This window comes from Eulemur rufifrons, chromosome 29, assembly GCF_041146395.1.
Source record: "Eulemur rufifrons isolate Redbay chromosome 29, OSU_ERuf_1, whole genome shotgun sequence".
Taxonomy (NCBI): domain Eukaryota; kingdom Metazoa; phylum Chordata; class Mammalia; order Primates; family Lemuridae; genus Eulemur; species Eulemur rufifrons.
In genome coordinates this window covers 50,936,561-50,954,703 of record NC_091011.1, presented here as the reverse complement: position 1 = coordinate 50,954,703, position 18,143 = coordinate 50,936,561, and the positions used below count along the sequence as shown (strand labels likewise).

At 34.6% G+C, this 18,143-nt stretch overlaps 1 protein-coding gene across 4 annotated transcripts in view; it reads left to right on the top strand.

Annotated features, from left to right (window-relative positions):
- Positions 1-18,143, top strand: part of DMTF1 (cyclin D binding myb like transcription factor 1) — a 44,497-nt gene that overhangs the window by 22,437 nt on the left and 3,917 nt on the right. For all 4 annotated transcript variants that reach the window (XM_069461754.1, XM_069461756.1, XM_069461757.1 and 1 more), the window contains exons 7-14: positions 496-572; positions 5,684-5,841; positions 7,175-7,207; positions 8,116-8,225; positions 10,087-10,315; positions 11,525-11,676; positions 13,279-13,488; positions 16,246-16,331. In XM_069461754.1, the coding sequence (XP_069317855.1) occupies positions 496-572; positions 5,684-5,841; positions 7,175-7,207; positions 8,116-8,225; positions 10,087-10,315; positions 11,525-11,676; positions 13,279-13,488; positions 16,246-16,331 (1,055 nt within the window). The remainder of the gene's footprint in view (positions 1-495; positions 573-5,683; positions 5,842-7,174; positions 7,208-8,115; positions 8,226-10,086; positions 10,316-11,524; positions 11,677-13,278; positions 13,489-16,245; positions 16,332-18,143) is intronic.

Here is an 18,143-nt window from a genome sequence, read left to right as displayed (position 1 = left end):
AAATAAGTAAATTGATTGTTTTCAACCATTGTACAATATATACTCCTTAAGAATATATTATTTACTTGGTATACAATGTATTGTGTTTACCTTGCCCTAGAATCTTTTGTACGTGTTCTCTTGCCCATAAAATTTATTTTTTACTGGAGAAATTCTTCCAAAAGTTTTGAGTGTGATTTGGCTTTTCTTATTTTTATAAGTGTCTTTTTAGCAGTTCTGTAGCTCAAAGGATAATAGAAGTAGTATTTTTTAAATCTTTTAATCACCATTGACTTTTTAGTAGGGTCAAATACATTCTTTCTTAAAAAGCAAGGGTTACAAAAACAACTTTACCTGGGGATCTTTCAAATGAATGAGAAATTAAATTAGCTATATTTTATTCTTACAGATAATTTAGTCACAAAGGAAATCTTTAGTTAACATACAGAATGTCTTTAGTATTTAGTCCTCTGAAGGAGTAACATTTTCTGTAACATTATTTATTGTTTTTTAAAGGACATAAATGGAAGCAGGGGATGTGGTCCAAGGAGGAAATCGATATTTTGATGAACAATATTGAACGCTATCTGAAGGTATCTTATGGCATATTTTTGTTTCACTGATTTACTGCCAGCTGCAAAAATATCAAAGCAGCATACTGTTTGTACATATTAGAAACTTTTAACTAGTTTTTGTAACATGATTAGCTAATATGTTGTAGCTTAATAATTCTAAGATACGTGATTATGGTATAACATTTTTAATCAAATTTTGAATTCTCAATTTTAAATAGCTTTATTGCTTTAGTTGCCACCCTTAAGTTTAGTCAGAATCTTAACAGTTTCTCAACATCTTAAAGCCTTTTTAAGCTGTCCATAAACTACAGTTTATATTTTCTAAAGCTTAATGTCTACTTCTTCTGTGAATGAATTTATGATATGCTAGTCCTTTTAAAACAATTAAAAATTTAGTTTATTTTCATATTCAGGCTTATTTCTTGTTAGTCCTCTTCATGAAATGTTCTTTGAACACAGTATTTTTGAGGGACTGGAGATACATGAATTGCCTTAACAGGTAGTGTTTGCTTTTGAAAAGCCAGCAGTCAGTTTGGGAAAGCTGAAAACAGGTGAAGGATGATACAGGTTTTGTACAATGTAAGTGATATGTGTTGTGAGTTCTACACAAGTTCAGAGAAGGAAGAGTTTATTCTCAGGGTTAGGATAGTTTTAGAAAATTTTTGGAAGAGCAAAGATTTGGGCTGAGTCTTAACGGGATAGAACTTGGACTGGCATGGGACTGGAGGCAACAGCATGAGTAAATCAAGAAATCAGAGATCAAAACCAGGACACATTACATTAACCCCTTTACCTTGATCTAAGATCAATATCCTGTGGAAAACTGGGCTTTGAAGTCCAAGCCAAAGAATTAAAATTTTATCCTATAGGAAATGAGAAGCACTAAAGGATTTGAGGAAAGCTGGTAGCTTAGTTAAGTGAGAGATAAGTGGAGTAGATTTTTCTCAAGGAAATCTTACTAGAGACTTGCTCACCATTCCTGTAATGGGGTTAGATTCAAATAATACACGTTTGAAATGTAGACTGTTAGCATTGCTTGCGGGTAGGGTACAGTATTTACTCATTCTCCTATTGTTTGGTATGTAGGGTGTTTACTACTTTCACTGTACACTAATGTACAAATACATTGTTGACAAGAATGTCCACATTTAAGCTTAATTTTAACTGCAACCTTCCTAAGCTAAGCTTTGTACACTATGAAGAATTTAAAAATTTTAATTCTTTAATGAATGAATATCCTTCCACCAACTTTATTGTTTTAAGAGAAACAGGAGTACAGTGACTATTGAACTATTGTATCCAGAAGTGTATTAAAGTTGTCTACTGGTCACATACACTTTAGTTAAAAATGCTATGGGTTTAGATAAGGCAGTAATGGGTGGTGAACTTTGGAGATTAAGATCATGTCTAGGTGATTGAAGTAGATGATTTCCAAGCACCCTTCCAACTTAATAATTAATGGAGAGGACTGTCAGTAGGATTTGAGACCTTATTAGAGAACCATTTCAATAGACCAGGTGAGAATGGCAAGGACTTAAACTACAATGGTAGAAATAGAATTGGTAGGGAAAGGGCAGATAGGCAAGTAGTCTGTAAGGAAGCCTGGTGCCTGGATGTTGGGAAAGAAGGAGGAGGAGGAGTTGGAGTAACTTAACAGTTTTTATTTTGGGTAATTAGGAGAATGATGATAGGATTGGCAGAAATAATGTCAAAAAAAAATTCACTGATTTTGGAAAAAGATAAATTTGTTAAATTTTCATTCTTGACCATGCTTTTTATTATGTGATGCTTTTCTATAAGAACACTGTAGAGCCAGTTTTAAACTTCAGAAAGTTCCGCTTTATTAATAGTTAGATATCTCATGTTTCTTATTTCAGGTAAAAGGCTAATGAAAGTAACTGTCACAAGCAGGAAAAAGGACAGGGGGTGTGAGGGCAGAAGAATCTTTTATCTCACTCTAATGGTCATCCTGCAACTCATTGTGTCTAGCATGTAGGAGCTCAATAAATATTTAGTCATTTGCAAAATTGGAACTGCATAAATGAAAGAATCGTAGAAAAGATTCTAAAACTTAGAAGCTTTTACTGTGGAATTCATACATTCAAAGGAGTATAAAATGCATACCCAGTCTGATTTCTTCTGTTTTTAAAATTTATATAAATTAATTCTCTGCGTATTCTGTAACTTGCTTCTTTTGCTCAATATTAAGATTTTGATATCCATCCCCTGTTAATTTGTTTAGCTATATTTCATTGTGCAAATATACTACAAGTTAACGATTTTACAGTTAATGGTTATATGGGTACTTTTTAGTTTTTTTGCTATTAATTTGTACAAATTTGGCGTGTATGAATGGTATTTCATTATGGTTTTAATTTGTGTAATATTTCTCTGATAACATTTTATTTTATTTTATTTTTTTTTTTAATTTTTTTTTTTTGAGACAGAGTCTCACTCTGTTGCCCAGGCTAGAGTGAGTGCTGTGGCGTCAGCCTAGCTCACAGCAACCTCAAACTCCTGAGCTCAAGCGATCCTCCTGTCTCAGCCTCCCGAGTAGCTGGGACTACAGGCATGTGCCACCATGCCCGGCTAATTTTTTCTATATATATTTTTAGCTGTCCATATAATTTCTTTCTATTTTTAGTAGAGACGGGGTCTCGCTCTTGCGCAGGCTGGTCTCGAACTCCTGAGCTCAAACGATCCGCCCACCTCGGCCTCCCAGAGTGCTAGGATTACAGGCGTGAGCCACCGCGCCCGGCCACATATTTTAAATGTTTATTGGCCATATGTGTTTCTTTGAAATTCCTGTTTGTATCTTTTACCAGTTATTCTATGGAGTTGTTCGTCATTTTCTTTTACTTAGACGTTCTTAATATATGCTGGATACTAATGGTTTATTGGTCATTTGTGTTACAGATATCTTGTTCCAATTTAGTGGCCTGTCTTTTCCTTCGTTCTCTTTTAGGTATCATTTGATGGGCAAAGATTCTTAAATTTCAATATCAATTATATCATCTTTTTTTTACATGCTTCTTTAAGCCCCAGCCTCAAGGGCATGGAGACATTCTCACATATTATCTATCTTGTGAAAGTTTTATAAGTGATCCTGCTGACTTTTTTTTTTTCTCCTATGAGATAGGTTTTCAGTTTTATCTTTTTCTGTATGGAAGACTATTATCTCAGCATCATTTATGGAACCTCAGTCTTTTTCCCAATCTACAAGGTCCATTCTGTCCTAACTCAAGCTTTCACAGATTTGTTTCTAGGTTTTCTAATTTGTTTACATTTGTTGATACCTGCACCAATACAGCATTGCCTTCAGAAGTCCCAGTATCTGATGGGGCAAGTCTCTTCATCAGTGTCTTGGCTATTCTTGGCCATTTGCTCTTCTGTTATAAATTTAGAGTCAGCTTTCAGAGAATGAAATACTGATGGAATTTTTATTGTGTTGGCATTGAATTTGTACATTAGTTGCAGGGGTGATTAATATCTTCACAGTGTTTCTTTCATCTTCCAGTTGAACGACATGGTGTATAACTCTTCGTTTTAGTTAGTTCTTCTTTAATGTCTTTGGATAAAGTTTTCATAACTTGCCTAAGATTTAGTCCTGATGCTTTTAACTTTGATGCTGTTGTAAGGGAGAACTTTTTAAAATATTCTATAAGCTTTGTATAGAAATACAAATGCCTTTATATCACTTTTGTATCCAGCAACCTTGCTAAGATGCTCTTTTTCAAATAAAATAATTTTTTCATAGATTTTTGAGTTTCTACGTATATAACATTATCTACAACAGATTCTTCATTTCCAGTCTTTATGTTTTGTATATTTTTTATCAGACTATCAGCAAATCCTAATTTGCTAAGAGTTTTATCACATAGGAATATTAAATTTTATAAATGCTTTTCCATATCTATTAGATATTACATTTTTTCCATAAATCTGCTGATGTGATTAATTATATTAATAATTTTTCTGAAGTTAACAGAAGTTTGTATTCCTGGGATGAACTTACTTTTTACACTGGTGAATCAACTTTTTTGTGCATTGCTGGGTTCAGTGTGCTAAAATAGGATTTGGGGGTCTATGTTAGTGAATGGGCTTGGCCTGAAAACTGTTTTCTGAAACTGCATTTGTCTGGTTTTGCTATTCAGGTTATGCTAGCCTGATAAAATGAGCTCTTTTCTTTTCCTTTCCTTTCCTTTTTCCTTTCTCCTTTCTCCTTTCTCCTTTCCTTTCCTTTCCTTTTTTTTTTTTTCCTTTCCTTTCCTTTCCTGTTAGTACAGATGGAGTCTCGCTATGTTGCTCAGGCTGGTCTTGACTCCTGGCTTCAGATAGTCCTCTCACAGCTCTAGCATTACAGGCATGAGCCACCGCTCCCTGGCCCCCACTTTTTTCTTTACTTTAGAATAGTTTGAGATCAGAATTATGTATCTTTTGACTATTTGGTAAGATTTACCTATAATGTCATCTGGGCCTGGTTATTTTCACTGTGGGAAGATTATTAATAACTCATAAATTTTCTTGATGGTCAGTGCCTATTCAATTTTCTATCTCTTTCAGAGTCAGTTTTGGTAAGTTGGCTTTTTCTAGGAATTTATTCATTTTATCTAAATACAAATTGATTACCATAAAATTGTTTATAATGTTTATTAACAGTCTAATCTCTGCAGCATTTCTACTTAGGGCTCATTTTTTCATTTCTAATATTATTTGTGTCTTTTCTAATTTTGCCAGAAGTTTATCATTTCAAATTTTATTAATCTTAAAGGATTTTTTTTCAAAGAACCAACCAATTTCTAGGTTTGTTTATTCTTTCTATGCTTTGATTCCTGATTCCATTTATTTTGCTCTTATGATTTTCTTCTTTCTGCTTTCTTTAGATTCATTTTTAATTTTTTATAATTTTAAAAGGAATTGACAAATTGAATTTGATAGTTTATTTTTACAACATTTAAGTGTCACTTTATTATCTCTTACACCATATATGACTTGTTAATGAATTAGCAATATATTCTTTTTCTAAATGCCATTGATGACCTTTAATATTAAAACCAGTTTTAAAAGCATAGTATATCCATATGCATTTTATCAGAAATCCCTAAATCAAAGAAATGTAACCCATTTAGGCACGCGGAATAAAAGATGCTACAGAAATCATCTTTGAGATGTCAAAAGACGAAAGAAAAGATTTCTACAGGACTATAGCATGGGGTCTGAACCGGCCTTTGTTTGCAGTTTATAGAAGAGTGCTTCGCATGTATGATGACAGAAACCATGTGGGAAAGTATGAAAACTTGTAATGCTGCATGTTTTCATGTAATTAGGGAAAATATTTAAGGAACTGTCATTTTCTAAAAATTGGATTATGATCAGGGCCTTAATTGGAGACAACTGTGAATGACTTTTGAGTTAATGTTTTTATCCTCCAGGTCCATGTTGTAAATATGGTGAAACCTCATTATAATGAGGCCTCTTTTAGAAATTAGAATCTAAATCACTTTATGTAGGTTAGATTTACTTAACATAGCAAAGTCTACTTTTGTAGTAAGATAACATAAAAAGTATAGTAGTGGTTAAAGATTTAGAAAGTGTGTGAAAAGAACTCCAAATTCATTGGTAACATTTTTCTCTATTGGTTTTTTAGGGTATAGCATTCCTAAGTCAGTGACTTTTTTTTTTTTCTTTTTAAATAAAACCAGACTGGAAAAGAACTGTATTTCTGGAAACAATGCATGGATTCTGTTATAGGTAGCATTTATGAGAAGGCATTACTAAGAGTCTTCAATGCAATGATTTTATGTTGTTACTCTTGTACTTTCAATTTCTTTGGAAATTTTAGGTAGCAGTAGTATGGCTTACTAGTTACTGCTGAGCTACTGGTGCAGCTTTTCCTCTTCAGCAGCATGCTAATGACAGCACATTTAAGAGCTGAAGAGAATTAAATTAGGTTTTTATGACAGTAGAAGAAGAGAAATTTTTAAGTAGAGCATGAAGGACTTGTAACTATGCATAAACTTTCCATGTACTACAAGTGGTTATAAAGTGAGCAGCCTTTCATAATTATTAAGTGGACATTTTTAAAAAGAACATTGCATTGGCTTTATTGAAGACTTGACTACTGAACTAAAGAGTAAGAGTATATAAGATGTCCATGCCTGGGTAGAGGAAATTAAGAGAATCTTAATTTTTTCAGTGCCTTGAGAGAATTTTTCCATAAATTTCTTTTACTCTAGTTTACAGTGTCATCCATAAGTCTTTCAGAACAGTTGTGATTTCAGTTATATTTCAGTTATGAAACAAAATTTTGAAATAAAGGAAGTGTTAGGCAGCATTGGGGCAAATATATGTTTTAAATATTGAATTTTCCTGGAGAAAGTTGTACAGTGCTTACCTTTATTATAACTAAAAGTATTTACTATTGGTGTTTTTTTTTAAGAAGGAAATTAGAAGCCTTTGTTTTTAGCTTTTATTAATCTACTTTAAATAGGCTACTTTAAAAATATTATCAATATGCTAAGTAACTTAACATTCAGCTCCCTAAGTGAAATTCTGGTTTTTATTAGGTTGTTAGCATTTCTTGTTTTAATTGATTTTTTTAAATTTCTCTGAATTTGTAGGTACACACCTGAAGAAATTGAGAAGCTCAAGGAGTAAGTTTTAAGTTTTGGTTTTTTTTTATTAATTCTAATTGTTTTTTATGTCTTGTGTTTTTTAAAGTTTTACTTTGAAAATTTCAAAAGGTTTTTGGCAGACTGGTGTAATGTAATTCTGCTGTTAAGCATTATTGACTATAAGAAGATCATATCAGATCCATACCTGCACAGAGTAGCCATGCCCATAAAGCATAAATTTAGTCTTCTGTTGTCAGTCACCAAATGCTTCCTCAGACCACTAATAGGGGTTTCAGAAGAGATTACATTAGATGGCCATTTTTGGTGGTCGGAACACTAAATTTGGGGAATTTATATACCAATATCAAAACCAGGGTTGTGCTGCATGGCTTATGTTAGAGTGGAGACTTGGCAAATATTTCACTGAATATCTCTGGGCTGACTCTACCTTGTAAAGGCTATTGCATCTCAGGAAACATAATTTTGCTTCATTGAGTTAGGGCCATAAGGTATAATTTAATGAATTGCATGGATCATGAAAAAAATTGAAGGTAGATTCTGTTTATGATGATAAAGACCTGTGAAACTTTTTCAGGTATCTAAAGAAGAGCTTGTTAGGTGTATGCTCAAAAGGGAAGAATCTGGGGCTTGCCTGGGAGATTATGTCAATAACCTGAGGGGAAATTTGGTCTTTTTTGAACACATATCCAAGTTACTTATTTCTTCTCTGACCCAGGAAAAAGGCAATTGCTGCCTGTTTTTTTTTCACCCACAGACAACTGTGGACCCCAAAAAAAGGCCACACTTTCAAACTTTGGCTCTCAAAGTATTGCTGCCCACAACTTCCAAACCAGTCAAATGGGAAGAAGAAGAATGAAGAATAAATGATGAAATTAAAAGGGAGAAAACAGTTGAACCAAATGCTGATTGGCAGACTCTTGTTTTAGGCTCCGGATAAAGCATGGCAATGACTGGGCAACAATAGGGGCGGCGCTAGGAAGAAGTGCATCTTCCGTCAAAGATCGGTGCCGACTGATGAAGGATACTTGCAACACAGGTACTGTGAGTGCTACTGGTGTCGTTTTCTTGTCACCATTTGCACCTCTAACCCCTTCAGATACTGCCTTCTCTTTGTTTTGGGGGAAAAAATTGTCATTTACGCCAATTCAAACTTTATTTTCTAGTCTCTTTTTCTTCAGGTTAATACCTACACGCAGCTAATCTTTTACTTTGTTTTTGTATAAGGTGACATTATTCACAGGGATACAACATGACTTCAGTTTCAGGATGTTTTAGCTCTAGCATGTTTCAATTTTATAGCTATTTAAAATCGTCCCAGTTGGGAAAGTATTGATTTTTAAGGCATATATACAGGAAGTAATTTTAATTTAGGCCCATCTAACTATTAAGTTCAGGTTCACAACAGCTTATCAACATGTATCTATGAAAAATGTTAGTTGCAGGCAGGTCCCAAGAAGCAGCTGTGTTACAAAGGTTTATATGTATTTTGCTTAGTTCAAACTCAAAGTATATTTTTCCATAGGAAAAAAACGTATGGTTGGTGTTTCAGTCCTCAGGCCAGACCACAAATGCCTCTTAATGTGTACACTTGTATCGAGGATACTTGTTAAACCTAACTTTTATGACTGACAACAGCATTTAGGCTCTGCCATTAATTGTCATTTAACCTTTCTGAGCTTCACTTAAACCTCTGTAAAATGAGCAGGTTAGAACTATAATTTCATAGTTCTCTTTAGCACTAATGTTCTCTGAAAGATTCACAATCTGTGCTCTTTTTCAATTAAAAAAAAAAAAACTAGTTCTTAAGTTTAGTGTTAGCTTCTAGGGCATATATTTTTTTATCTTCACCCCGCCCTCCGCCCCCAAAATGAAATGGAGAATGTTTCTTGCTTAACTGTTGCACCATCCCTATTACCTGCAAGGCAGTGAGTATACATTCCACCAACTCTGTCATTTTGTGACATGGCTAACTTAATGAATGAAGCAAGGTTGGAAGCTTTAGATTTAGAATAGGACCCCAGAAGTTCATGTAAGATGCTGTGAGTAACAAAACCCCTTTTGTTAACATTATTTGGAAGGACACTGTGCCATTCCCTGATTGCCAGCCTGAGGGATTGATCTGTTGGGTTCCTTCTCATGTTGCAACATAGAGTTTGTGATGAGTTTTCTCCTGTGTTCCACACCATGAAACAGCACAGTCTCAGAGTATTCCCTTCCTTTCATATCATGCTAGCGTAGGAGAATAGGACTTTGTCTTGAATTTCACCCACAGTATCCAGAACTGTGCTTACCATAATAATAAACATTCAATAAATATTTTATTGAATGAATGGATCCCTGAAGCAAGCACATAGTCTTTTTGATATTTTCTGTAAGTTTTTAGCTACTAGTAACAGAATGGAAACAGAAGTAAAGGAGGTTTTTTCCTCCCATCTTTTTTTCTGCTGTAGCTTCATAAGAAAAAGACCAAGAGGAACATTTGGTATTATTTATTAGTGGATTTATGGGTTCAGAAAAACCGAGAATAAAAGTATGCATAAATTCTAATGTCAGACTTTACTGATATTTCATCACAGCTTGGAGTTAGAATAATGAGGAAAGAAGATGATATAAGTTGAATACGTAATTCTTTGTAGTTAAGTTTTGGGTAGCTTTGCTTTTCTTAAAGAGTCAGCCAGTGCTTTCCATTAGAATTCTGTATTTTCTTTTGTACTGAGAGTATTACTGGGCTACTAAAAGTACAACTGTCTTAGTAGGTTTCCCATCAGAGGGTCATTCAGAAATAAACTCTTAGTACTGCTGCATACTACCATCAGTCCTTATAAATACAGGACTGAATCAGTTTTGTAAAAGAAGGAGGGGGTAGCAGTGGTAGTCTGGATGATTTCCTTTTTCAGGGAAGTGGACAGAAGAGGAAGAAAAGAGACTTGCAGAAGTGGTTCACGAATTGACAAGCACTGAACCAGGTGACATAGTCACACAAGGTGTGTCTTGGGCAGCTGTGGCTGAACGAGTGGGTACCCGCTCAGAAAAGCAGTGTCGTTCTAAATGGCTCAACTACCTGAACTGGAAACAGAGTGGGGGTACTGAGTGGACCAAGGAAGATGAAATCAATCTCATCCTCAGGTTTGTGTCTTAAATCTTTTAATGACAAAAGTTGCTTTAATTGCTGTGAATGTCTTGATTGACTTTCCTCTTTTGGTTTCCCTAGATGCCTAATGAAAAGTATCCTTTCCATAGAGAGCCACTATTTAAGATCCTAAGTATTTCATATTGAGCTCTTTTTTTTGTTTTGTTTTGTGTTTGTTCCTTTTTAGTGGATTTAGTGCTCGTGCAGAGTACCAGATTGAAGGCGTGGAGACTGAAGTCCTCTCTATGTCCACAGAACAGGTACGGCACAGGCAGCGGCAGTGCAGCTTTTCCACTGTCCCACCAATGTGCCTCAGTCCTAGCCTAGGGGGGATCATGTTTAGGGGAAGAGGGCCATCAGTCTCCATGCCCTTCAATCTTTGGCTACTGTGCTAAGATTGCCAAGAAGAGGGGCCTAGACTAGTTACCCCCACATCTTCAAATTGGACCAAATGAAACATATCCATTTCATGCAAATCCAAAAATATCTTTAAGGTAGTAATTCTTTATTTATTAAATTAGTTGGTTTAACCATTAAGACTCAGACTATAATGGGCAAAAATACCAGCAAGAAATATTTAAGACACCAAAGTAATAGAGACCATCATTGTAGCTACTCCCTACTGAAAGTCAAAATCATCATGACAGTTAAAGAAAGCTAGAAAATGAATAGACTTTTAAAACCCCCAATTTAGTTGTACTATTGTGTTGGTTGTTTTTTTCGTTGCTTCTATTATTTTTGTCTATCATTTTGTTCTGGATTTTGTTTAGTTTTTCAACTAGTCATAAAAAGAGTTCATTTTTAAACATTTTTGTTCGTTTTAGAAATGGAAAAGTTTCGATCCAGTAAATAACTGACTTAGTAAAGGCCACACTATGAAACATCGTAGAACACTGTACAACTAAACCTGTTCTTATCCTATTCTAACCTTTCCTTCACAGTGCTTCATCTGGTTCTAACCATTTATGGTTTGGCCCTCTGGTTGTACCTGTAACAAAAGGTTGTTGCTAGTGGTATTTCTTAGCTCTTACCTCTGGAAGCAGGTCTGCATTCCTGGTATCCTTTCCCATGCATCTTAACAATAGCCTCTCATTGGTATAACCTGCCACTCCCTTTATTGCCAGTGCCATCACCTGTAGTCAGAGGAGGGGTCTTAGGGAGAAATAAATTTAACATCTAACAGATGCTTATTTTGTAACCTGTAGGATAGCAGAGCTTGATGTAGCTGATGAAAATGACATTAACTGGGATCTGTTAGCTGAGGGATGGAGCAGTGTCCGTTCACCACAGTGGCTTCGCAGTAAATGGTGGACCATCAAAAGGCAAATTGCAAACCATAAGGATGTTTCGTTCCCTGGTAATGTATTATTTGCTTTTTAAGTTCTTCCTGTTTCTTACCATATTTACTCTTTAGGAGTGAGAGGTTAGAAGTTCTTTGCTCGGCTAAAGAGATATCATAGCAGATTTTTCACTTAAACTTCTGCCCTATTTGTTTGAATAATTGTTTTTTCTTCCCTAGAAGAAGAGTTAATGTGATCTGTAATCCCCAAAGCCCCAAAACAAAAACATATACATATACACTCAAACTGTGAAGAGGAAATAAATTCTATATATAGAGTCATGCACCATATAACGATGTTTCAGCTAACAACAGACTGCATATACAACAGTGGTCCCATATTTATACCATCGTAGTTTTACCTTACCTTCTCCATGTTTAGATATGTTTAAATACACAAATACCATTGTGTTACAGGTTTGTAGCTAGGAGCAATAGGTTATACCATATAGTGTAGGTGTGAAGTAGGCTATACCGTCTAGGTTTTTGTAAGTAAGTACACTCTATGGTGTTCACATTACGATATGATCGCCTAACAACACATTTCTTAGAACCTGTCCCCATTGTTAAGTGACTCAGGACTTTATTTTCATTTTGTACCAAGATATCCTTCTGAAAACAATTTTAAATCAGCTTTTATGAGTTGACTAATTTCAAATAACTGGGCTTGTTAATTTAGAGAAATTCTGTGGTTATTTATTTTGTTGAACAAAGTTGATAAATTTCTTATTTCACTTGTTATATAAATCCAAGATCTTAAATTGGGTATATTTAAAATGAGGTGTAACATACTTTTCATTTCATTGCCTGTTTTGCATTTAGGCACTAAACTAAGTTGTATAGTCTGTTTAATTTAGGTTTTCAAATTTATTCCCCTTATTAAAGCACTTCAACTTACATTTTTCCAAAGGAAAATTAAATGCTGAGGAACTTTGGCTTGATGAAAATGTGATTTTTAAAAATTAAACACCCAGTTATAGAGGATTAGTATAGTTTATGAATAGAGAGAGCAAAGTGTAGAATTGGCCTCCCTGTGCAAGAACTCCTGGTGGCATATATTACTCCTTTGAAAAGGTCAGCTGCTACCTTTGGAGTTGTGAGGAGACCCAGTCAAGTGCCTGTAAGTCCTTGTGGGAAAAATGTACACTATTTATTTAGAAAATGAAAATAAGCTGCTTAGCATTGCCAGAATTTTTCCTAAATTATAAGAATTCTATCAAGAAGCCCTGGGACATAGAAAATGTTGTATTTCCATGTTCTTTGCAGTGTCCACGTATTTTTTTTGTTTGTTCGTTTTGTTTTGTTTTGTTGGCATTATGAATCTTAAGGTGGCAAGAACAATATTAAGAATTTTTATGCCATGATGAAGTGCCAGTTCAAAAAAAAGAAAAAAATGATGCAAAAAAAGAAAAGCAAGAATTTTTAAAATTAAATATTATGTTGGATGTTTCCAAAAATTTCAGGACAAGTGGTTGTTTTAAAATATTTTATTTTTACATCTAATATGCAATTATTTATTCCAAATACTTTCCCTCCTTACCCTCCCCCCACCTCCCTTGCTGCTTAGATGGTGGTCTGTCGGAGAATCAATGTTCTTTTTGTCTACCCATCTCCCTTCAGTCTTAATAAAAGGTCTTAAACAGTTACATGAGAACCAAAAAAACAACCCAACGCTTTTGGAGAATAAATCAGGATCTGGAGTTCCAAACAGTAATTCCAATTCCAGTATACAGCATGTTCAGATAAGAGTTGCCCGCTTGGAAGATAATGCAGCCATCTCTCCTAACCCCGTGACAGCATTGCAGATTCCGGTCCAGATCACCCACGTCTGTGAGTGTTTGACTCTCATGACTCCTTGTTATCTGATTTATATAATTTGGTTAATGGCTCTGACACCTTTCAGTCCTCTACAATATTGATAGAAGTTTACCCAAGTTGATGAATTGAAGCACATTTTATGTTTATCTAAGGCATTTCATGTTTAGCTCAGTTAATATTTGCACAAAGAATAAATGTGTGTCAGAAAGGACTTAAATCATCTGCCCAACCATTTTAAGCCATCTTAATTTTTAGATTTTACAATCAGTGATTTAATAGAAATAATCATTAAAAATAGAAATTAAAATTAATGGTTAATAGAAAACTACCTAAAAAGCAGTCAGTCAAGCAAAGAAATAGAGTTAACAAAGTGAAATATCATTTGTAGTAATATCACCAAAAGACACACAAATCAGGGATGGATTTGAGTAGAAGAATGAGTAGATAGAAGAAATTAGTTGTGGCAAGGTTGAGAAAGATTCTCTTCGGAGAGTGAGGGTCAGTTTCCTATGGGAAGCTCCTTTTTTTCCCTTCTGTTGTCCTTATCCTCTGACAGTTTTGTGTTTAATGAGACTGTGTGACCCCCAGCAGTTGTTACAGGAGGGGAATTTTTTTCTTCAGATCTATGTCAAATTAGTATTTCTCCCTTTCTGTCAGTCTTGAATTATAGTGACAAAAAGAAAGGCTGGGTGCAGTGGCCCATGCCTGTAATCCTAGTACTTTGGGAGACTGAGGAGAGAGTATCGCTTGAGGCTTGGAGTTTAAGACCAGCCTGAGCAACATAGCGAGACCCCCATCTCTACCCAAAAAAAAAGGAAGAAAAATTAGCCACATGTGGTAGCACATGTCTATAGTCCCAGCTTTTCAGGAGGCTGAGGCAGGAGGATCACTTGAGCAGAGGACTTTGAGGTGCAGTGAGCTGTGATGACACCACTGCACTCTAGCCCAGCAACAGAACAAGACCCTGTCTTAAAAAAAAAAAACAAAAAGGAATGAGAATAAAATTCTCAGAACCACAACCACATCATTATTCACTTTTATCTCACTTTTTGTTTTGGTCTACATGATGCTATTTGTACCAATCACTGTGTTACTCTAAACTGGGTGATTACTGGCATTTTGAGTGAGATAGTATTTTGCAGGACTGTCCTTCACGTTACAGGATGCTGTGTCCCTTTATCTCACCCACAAAATGTCAGTAATGCTCTTCAATTATTATGCCAAACAGAAACATCCCACACATTTCCAAATGTACCCTACGATCCCATGGTTGAGAATCACCGAACCACCATCTGTCTGTGTATGCAATAACTGTCAAAGTTACCTTAGAGACATTAAAACTTTATTTCTTCCAGCAAGAAATGTGACTATAGTAAGAATTCTATAATCCACCCATTATTTGTAACCTTCTGACTAAAATCTCTTGTTTCTTTTTTTTAAGTTAGGGGACAGAGATCAGGAAATGTCTTTATGGAATGAGCATTTTATGGGAATGGGAATGATTATTTTAGGCTATGCAGGCCACATAGGTCTTTGTGGGATATTCTTTGTCTTTAAATAACCCTTTACAAAAGTAAAAACCATTCTTAGTCTTGAGCCACATTTGTCCCCAACTGTGGTTTGCTCACCTTGACTTAGGTTATTTATCTAGAATCACTTCAAGTTATTATAGCTGTGATCTTAAGGATCCATCAAATAGTAAGAGAAATGACACAAATCAAGTGCATTTCTATAGGAAATTACATTCCTCTAATACCTAAAGGGTATTACATTCCTCTCACATGCTGAGAGTTGTCAGAATGTAATAAACTAAATAATAATAAACAGCACACGTTATGTCAGTTCCAGAATCATTTCCTACGTGAATTTACCTATAGGGATGACTTGAAAGCACCAAAAGAAATCACATTTCTTCTAGTTAGTCTTAGTTCTATATAACCTTGAGCAGACATTAATCAAGTCTGAGCTTCAGTTGACATACCTATAAAGTGATTATACTCTTATACTCTAATCTCTAAAGTGCTGTTCACTCCCCAAAATGTGGTCTTGTGAAATAATACTATCTTAAATTTGTATCTTGTTTTTAAGAGCACTTTTGATCCTCACAACAACTATATGAGTTAGGCAGAACAGATAAAAATCTCTGAACGTTAGTTTGGATCAGAGTAAGTTACTTGCCCAGGTTTACTTTGCTACGAATTGATGTTGCTAAATGAAAGCCTAGTGTTTGGAGACTACCAATCGAGATATCTATATGGCTTACCAGAACGTTCAAGAAAATTAGTTTTTACCAAGTTCCTGTGTCTTTGCAGGTTGGCCTTAGTGTGTTCCAGTTACTTCCTTACATTAGGAACATTTTATGACATATATATACCAGGGGTTAGCAAACCTTTTCTATAAAGGGACAGATAGTAAGTATTTTAGGCTTTATGGGCCTTATAGTATCTGTCACAGGTTCTCAACTCTGTTGTGGTGTGAAAGCAAGCATAGAAAATACATAAACAATGAGCATGGCTGTGTTCCAGTAATACTTTATTTACAAAAATTGGCAGCAGGCTGGATTTGGCTGTGGGTCACAGTTAGCCCAACCCCTGATCTGTATGCCATCTCAGACAAATCCGTTAGATTTCTTATCTCTCATAAGAAATTTAAATGACTTCAGGTCTCCAGACAAATTATTCATTATGAAATTGCCTTCATGACAACTACATTGAAAAAATGTAAATATACAAAGCATTTTATTTATTATTGTCCTTGTTCTTATCACAGCTTCAGCAGACTCCCCTGCTGCTACTGTTGACTCGGAAACAATAACACTAAACAGTGGAACACTACAGACATTTGAGATTCTCCCAGTGAGTAATACTCCAAAAAATAGATGTTAGCCATTTTTATGCATAAGAAAGATTAATTAGTATTGTCTTTAGAAATGTTATCATATAAGCAGATGAAATATAAAAGTCTGAGGCCAGATGGGTGGTAGACTAGACATAAATCAGACTTCTACTTTTATAATTAATTTTAATTTGTTTTTTTATTTATATATAAACTAGTATGTTCTTTATATATATGAAAATGACAGTGCTCATGAGTGCATACTGTAGATTTGTACTAAGTCATAAATTTATAACCAAAAGTTCATATTGGTTATTTGAGGCAGAGTTTGTGGACAAACTAATCATGAGCTATTTAATAATATTCATTCACTAAATACTGTAGTAGCCATTTGGGGATACAAAATTTAAAAGTCCCAGTGCTAAATGGTTTAGCCGCTTTGGAAAAGTCTTATAGTTCCTAAAAAGGTTAGACGCAGACGAAATGATCCACCTATTCTAATCCCAGATATATCTAAGAGAAAGGAAAGCATGTGTCCAATAAAAACTGTTCATAGTATTGCATTATTCATAACAACCCAAAAATGGAAACCCAAATGTCTGTCAGCTGAAAAATGGGTAAGTAAAATGTGTTACTGCCATACAAATATTATTCAGTGATAAAAAGGAATGAAATACTGATACATGCTACAACGTGGATGAACCTTAGAAACCAGACAACACAAAATATCACATGGTATATGGCTCTCATTTATTTGAAATGTCCAATATAGACAAATCTGTATATACAGAAAGTAGATTAATGTTTGCCTATGGCTGCAGGAAAATGGACATGACTGTTGATATCCTGCTTTCTAAAACAAGTAAACCTAGAATTAGTTTGTGTTTCATATTAAGAAAATATAAAGCAAATTTAAATTTTGTCAAGATTTATTTATTGTGAAGAACATAGGAATATTAGTGCAAAACTTTATTCATCCTCTCCCCAACCAAATCTCAGGAGGATGGCCAAGGTAGCAAATGGTTTTCTTTCCATTTTTGGAAATTCTGCTGGCAACTTACTTAACCTAAGCCTGTTTCCTAATCCAGTGGTCTCCACAATGGGAATGTATAAGACAACCATTTGACACAGGTAGAAAACAGAACTTTTTTTTTTTTTTTTTAAACCCTTCCTCCCCAGTAAACAAATATATGTACATATACATTTGGGGTATGTGTTCACATTTTTATTTATGGGGTCACAATAAAAGACTTAGAAACTTTTCAGTTTATTAATATGGGATGATAATAGTACCTCATCTTCAAAAAATTGTGAGAATTAAATGTATTTAAATATATTAAATAAAATGTACATATAAAGTATTTACAGTAATGCCTGAGCATATGTGATTACATGCAACCTATAGGAAAATGATTAGCTTTCACTTTTATGGAAAGGAAGGAAATTGAGTCCCTGCTGAGTGCTAGGCACTTTATAATCATTTCTAATTGTAACAACCCTTTCCATGGGAGATAGTTATTATCCTCACTTAAGCAATAATGAAACCTATATTTAGGGGATTCAGTACACAGGAGAGTTGTTTTGCCTAAGTCCATAAGACTACAGTGGACTAAAAAACAGGCTGTGTGATTTTAACTCCTAAGACCTATCTTAAGTACAAGTACTTTTCCTGTTTTAGGGTATCAGGATAAACCTAACTCAGATTTTTATATAGAAGCTTACAGTTGTGAAAGGTTTATTAGTAAATCTGTTATACTTCCTCAAAAGATAAATGTATTATTAGTTAGCTTTTCAAATATTTCTTCAGTAGAACATTGCTAATTGCTATTTCT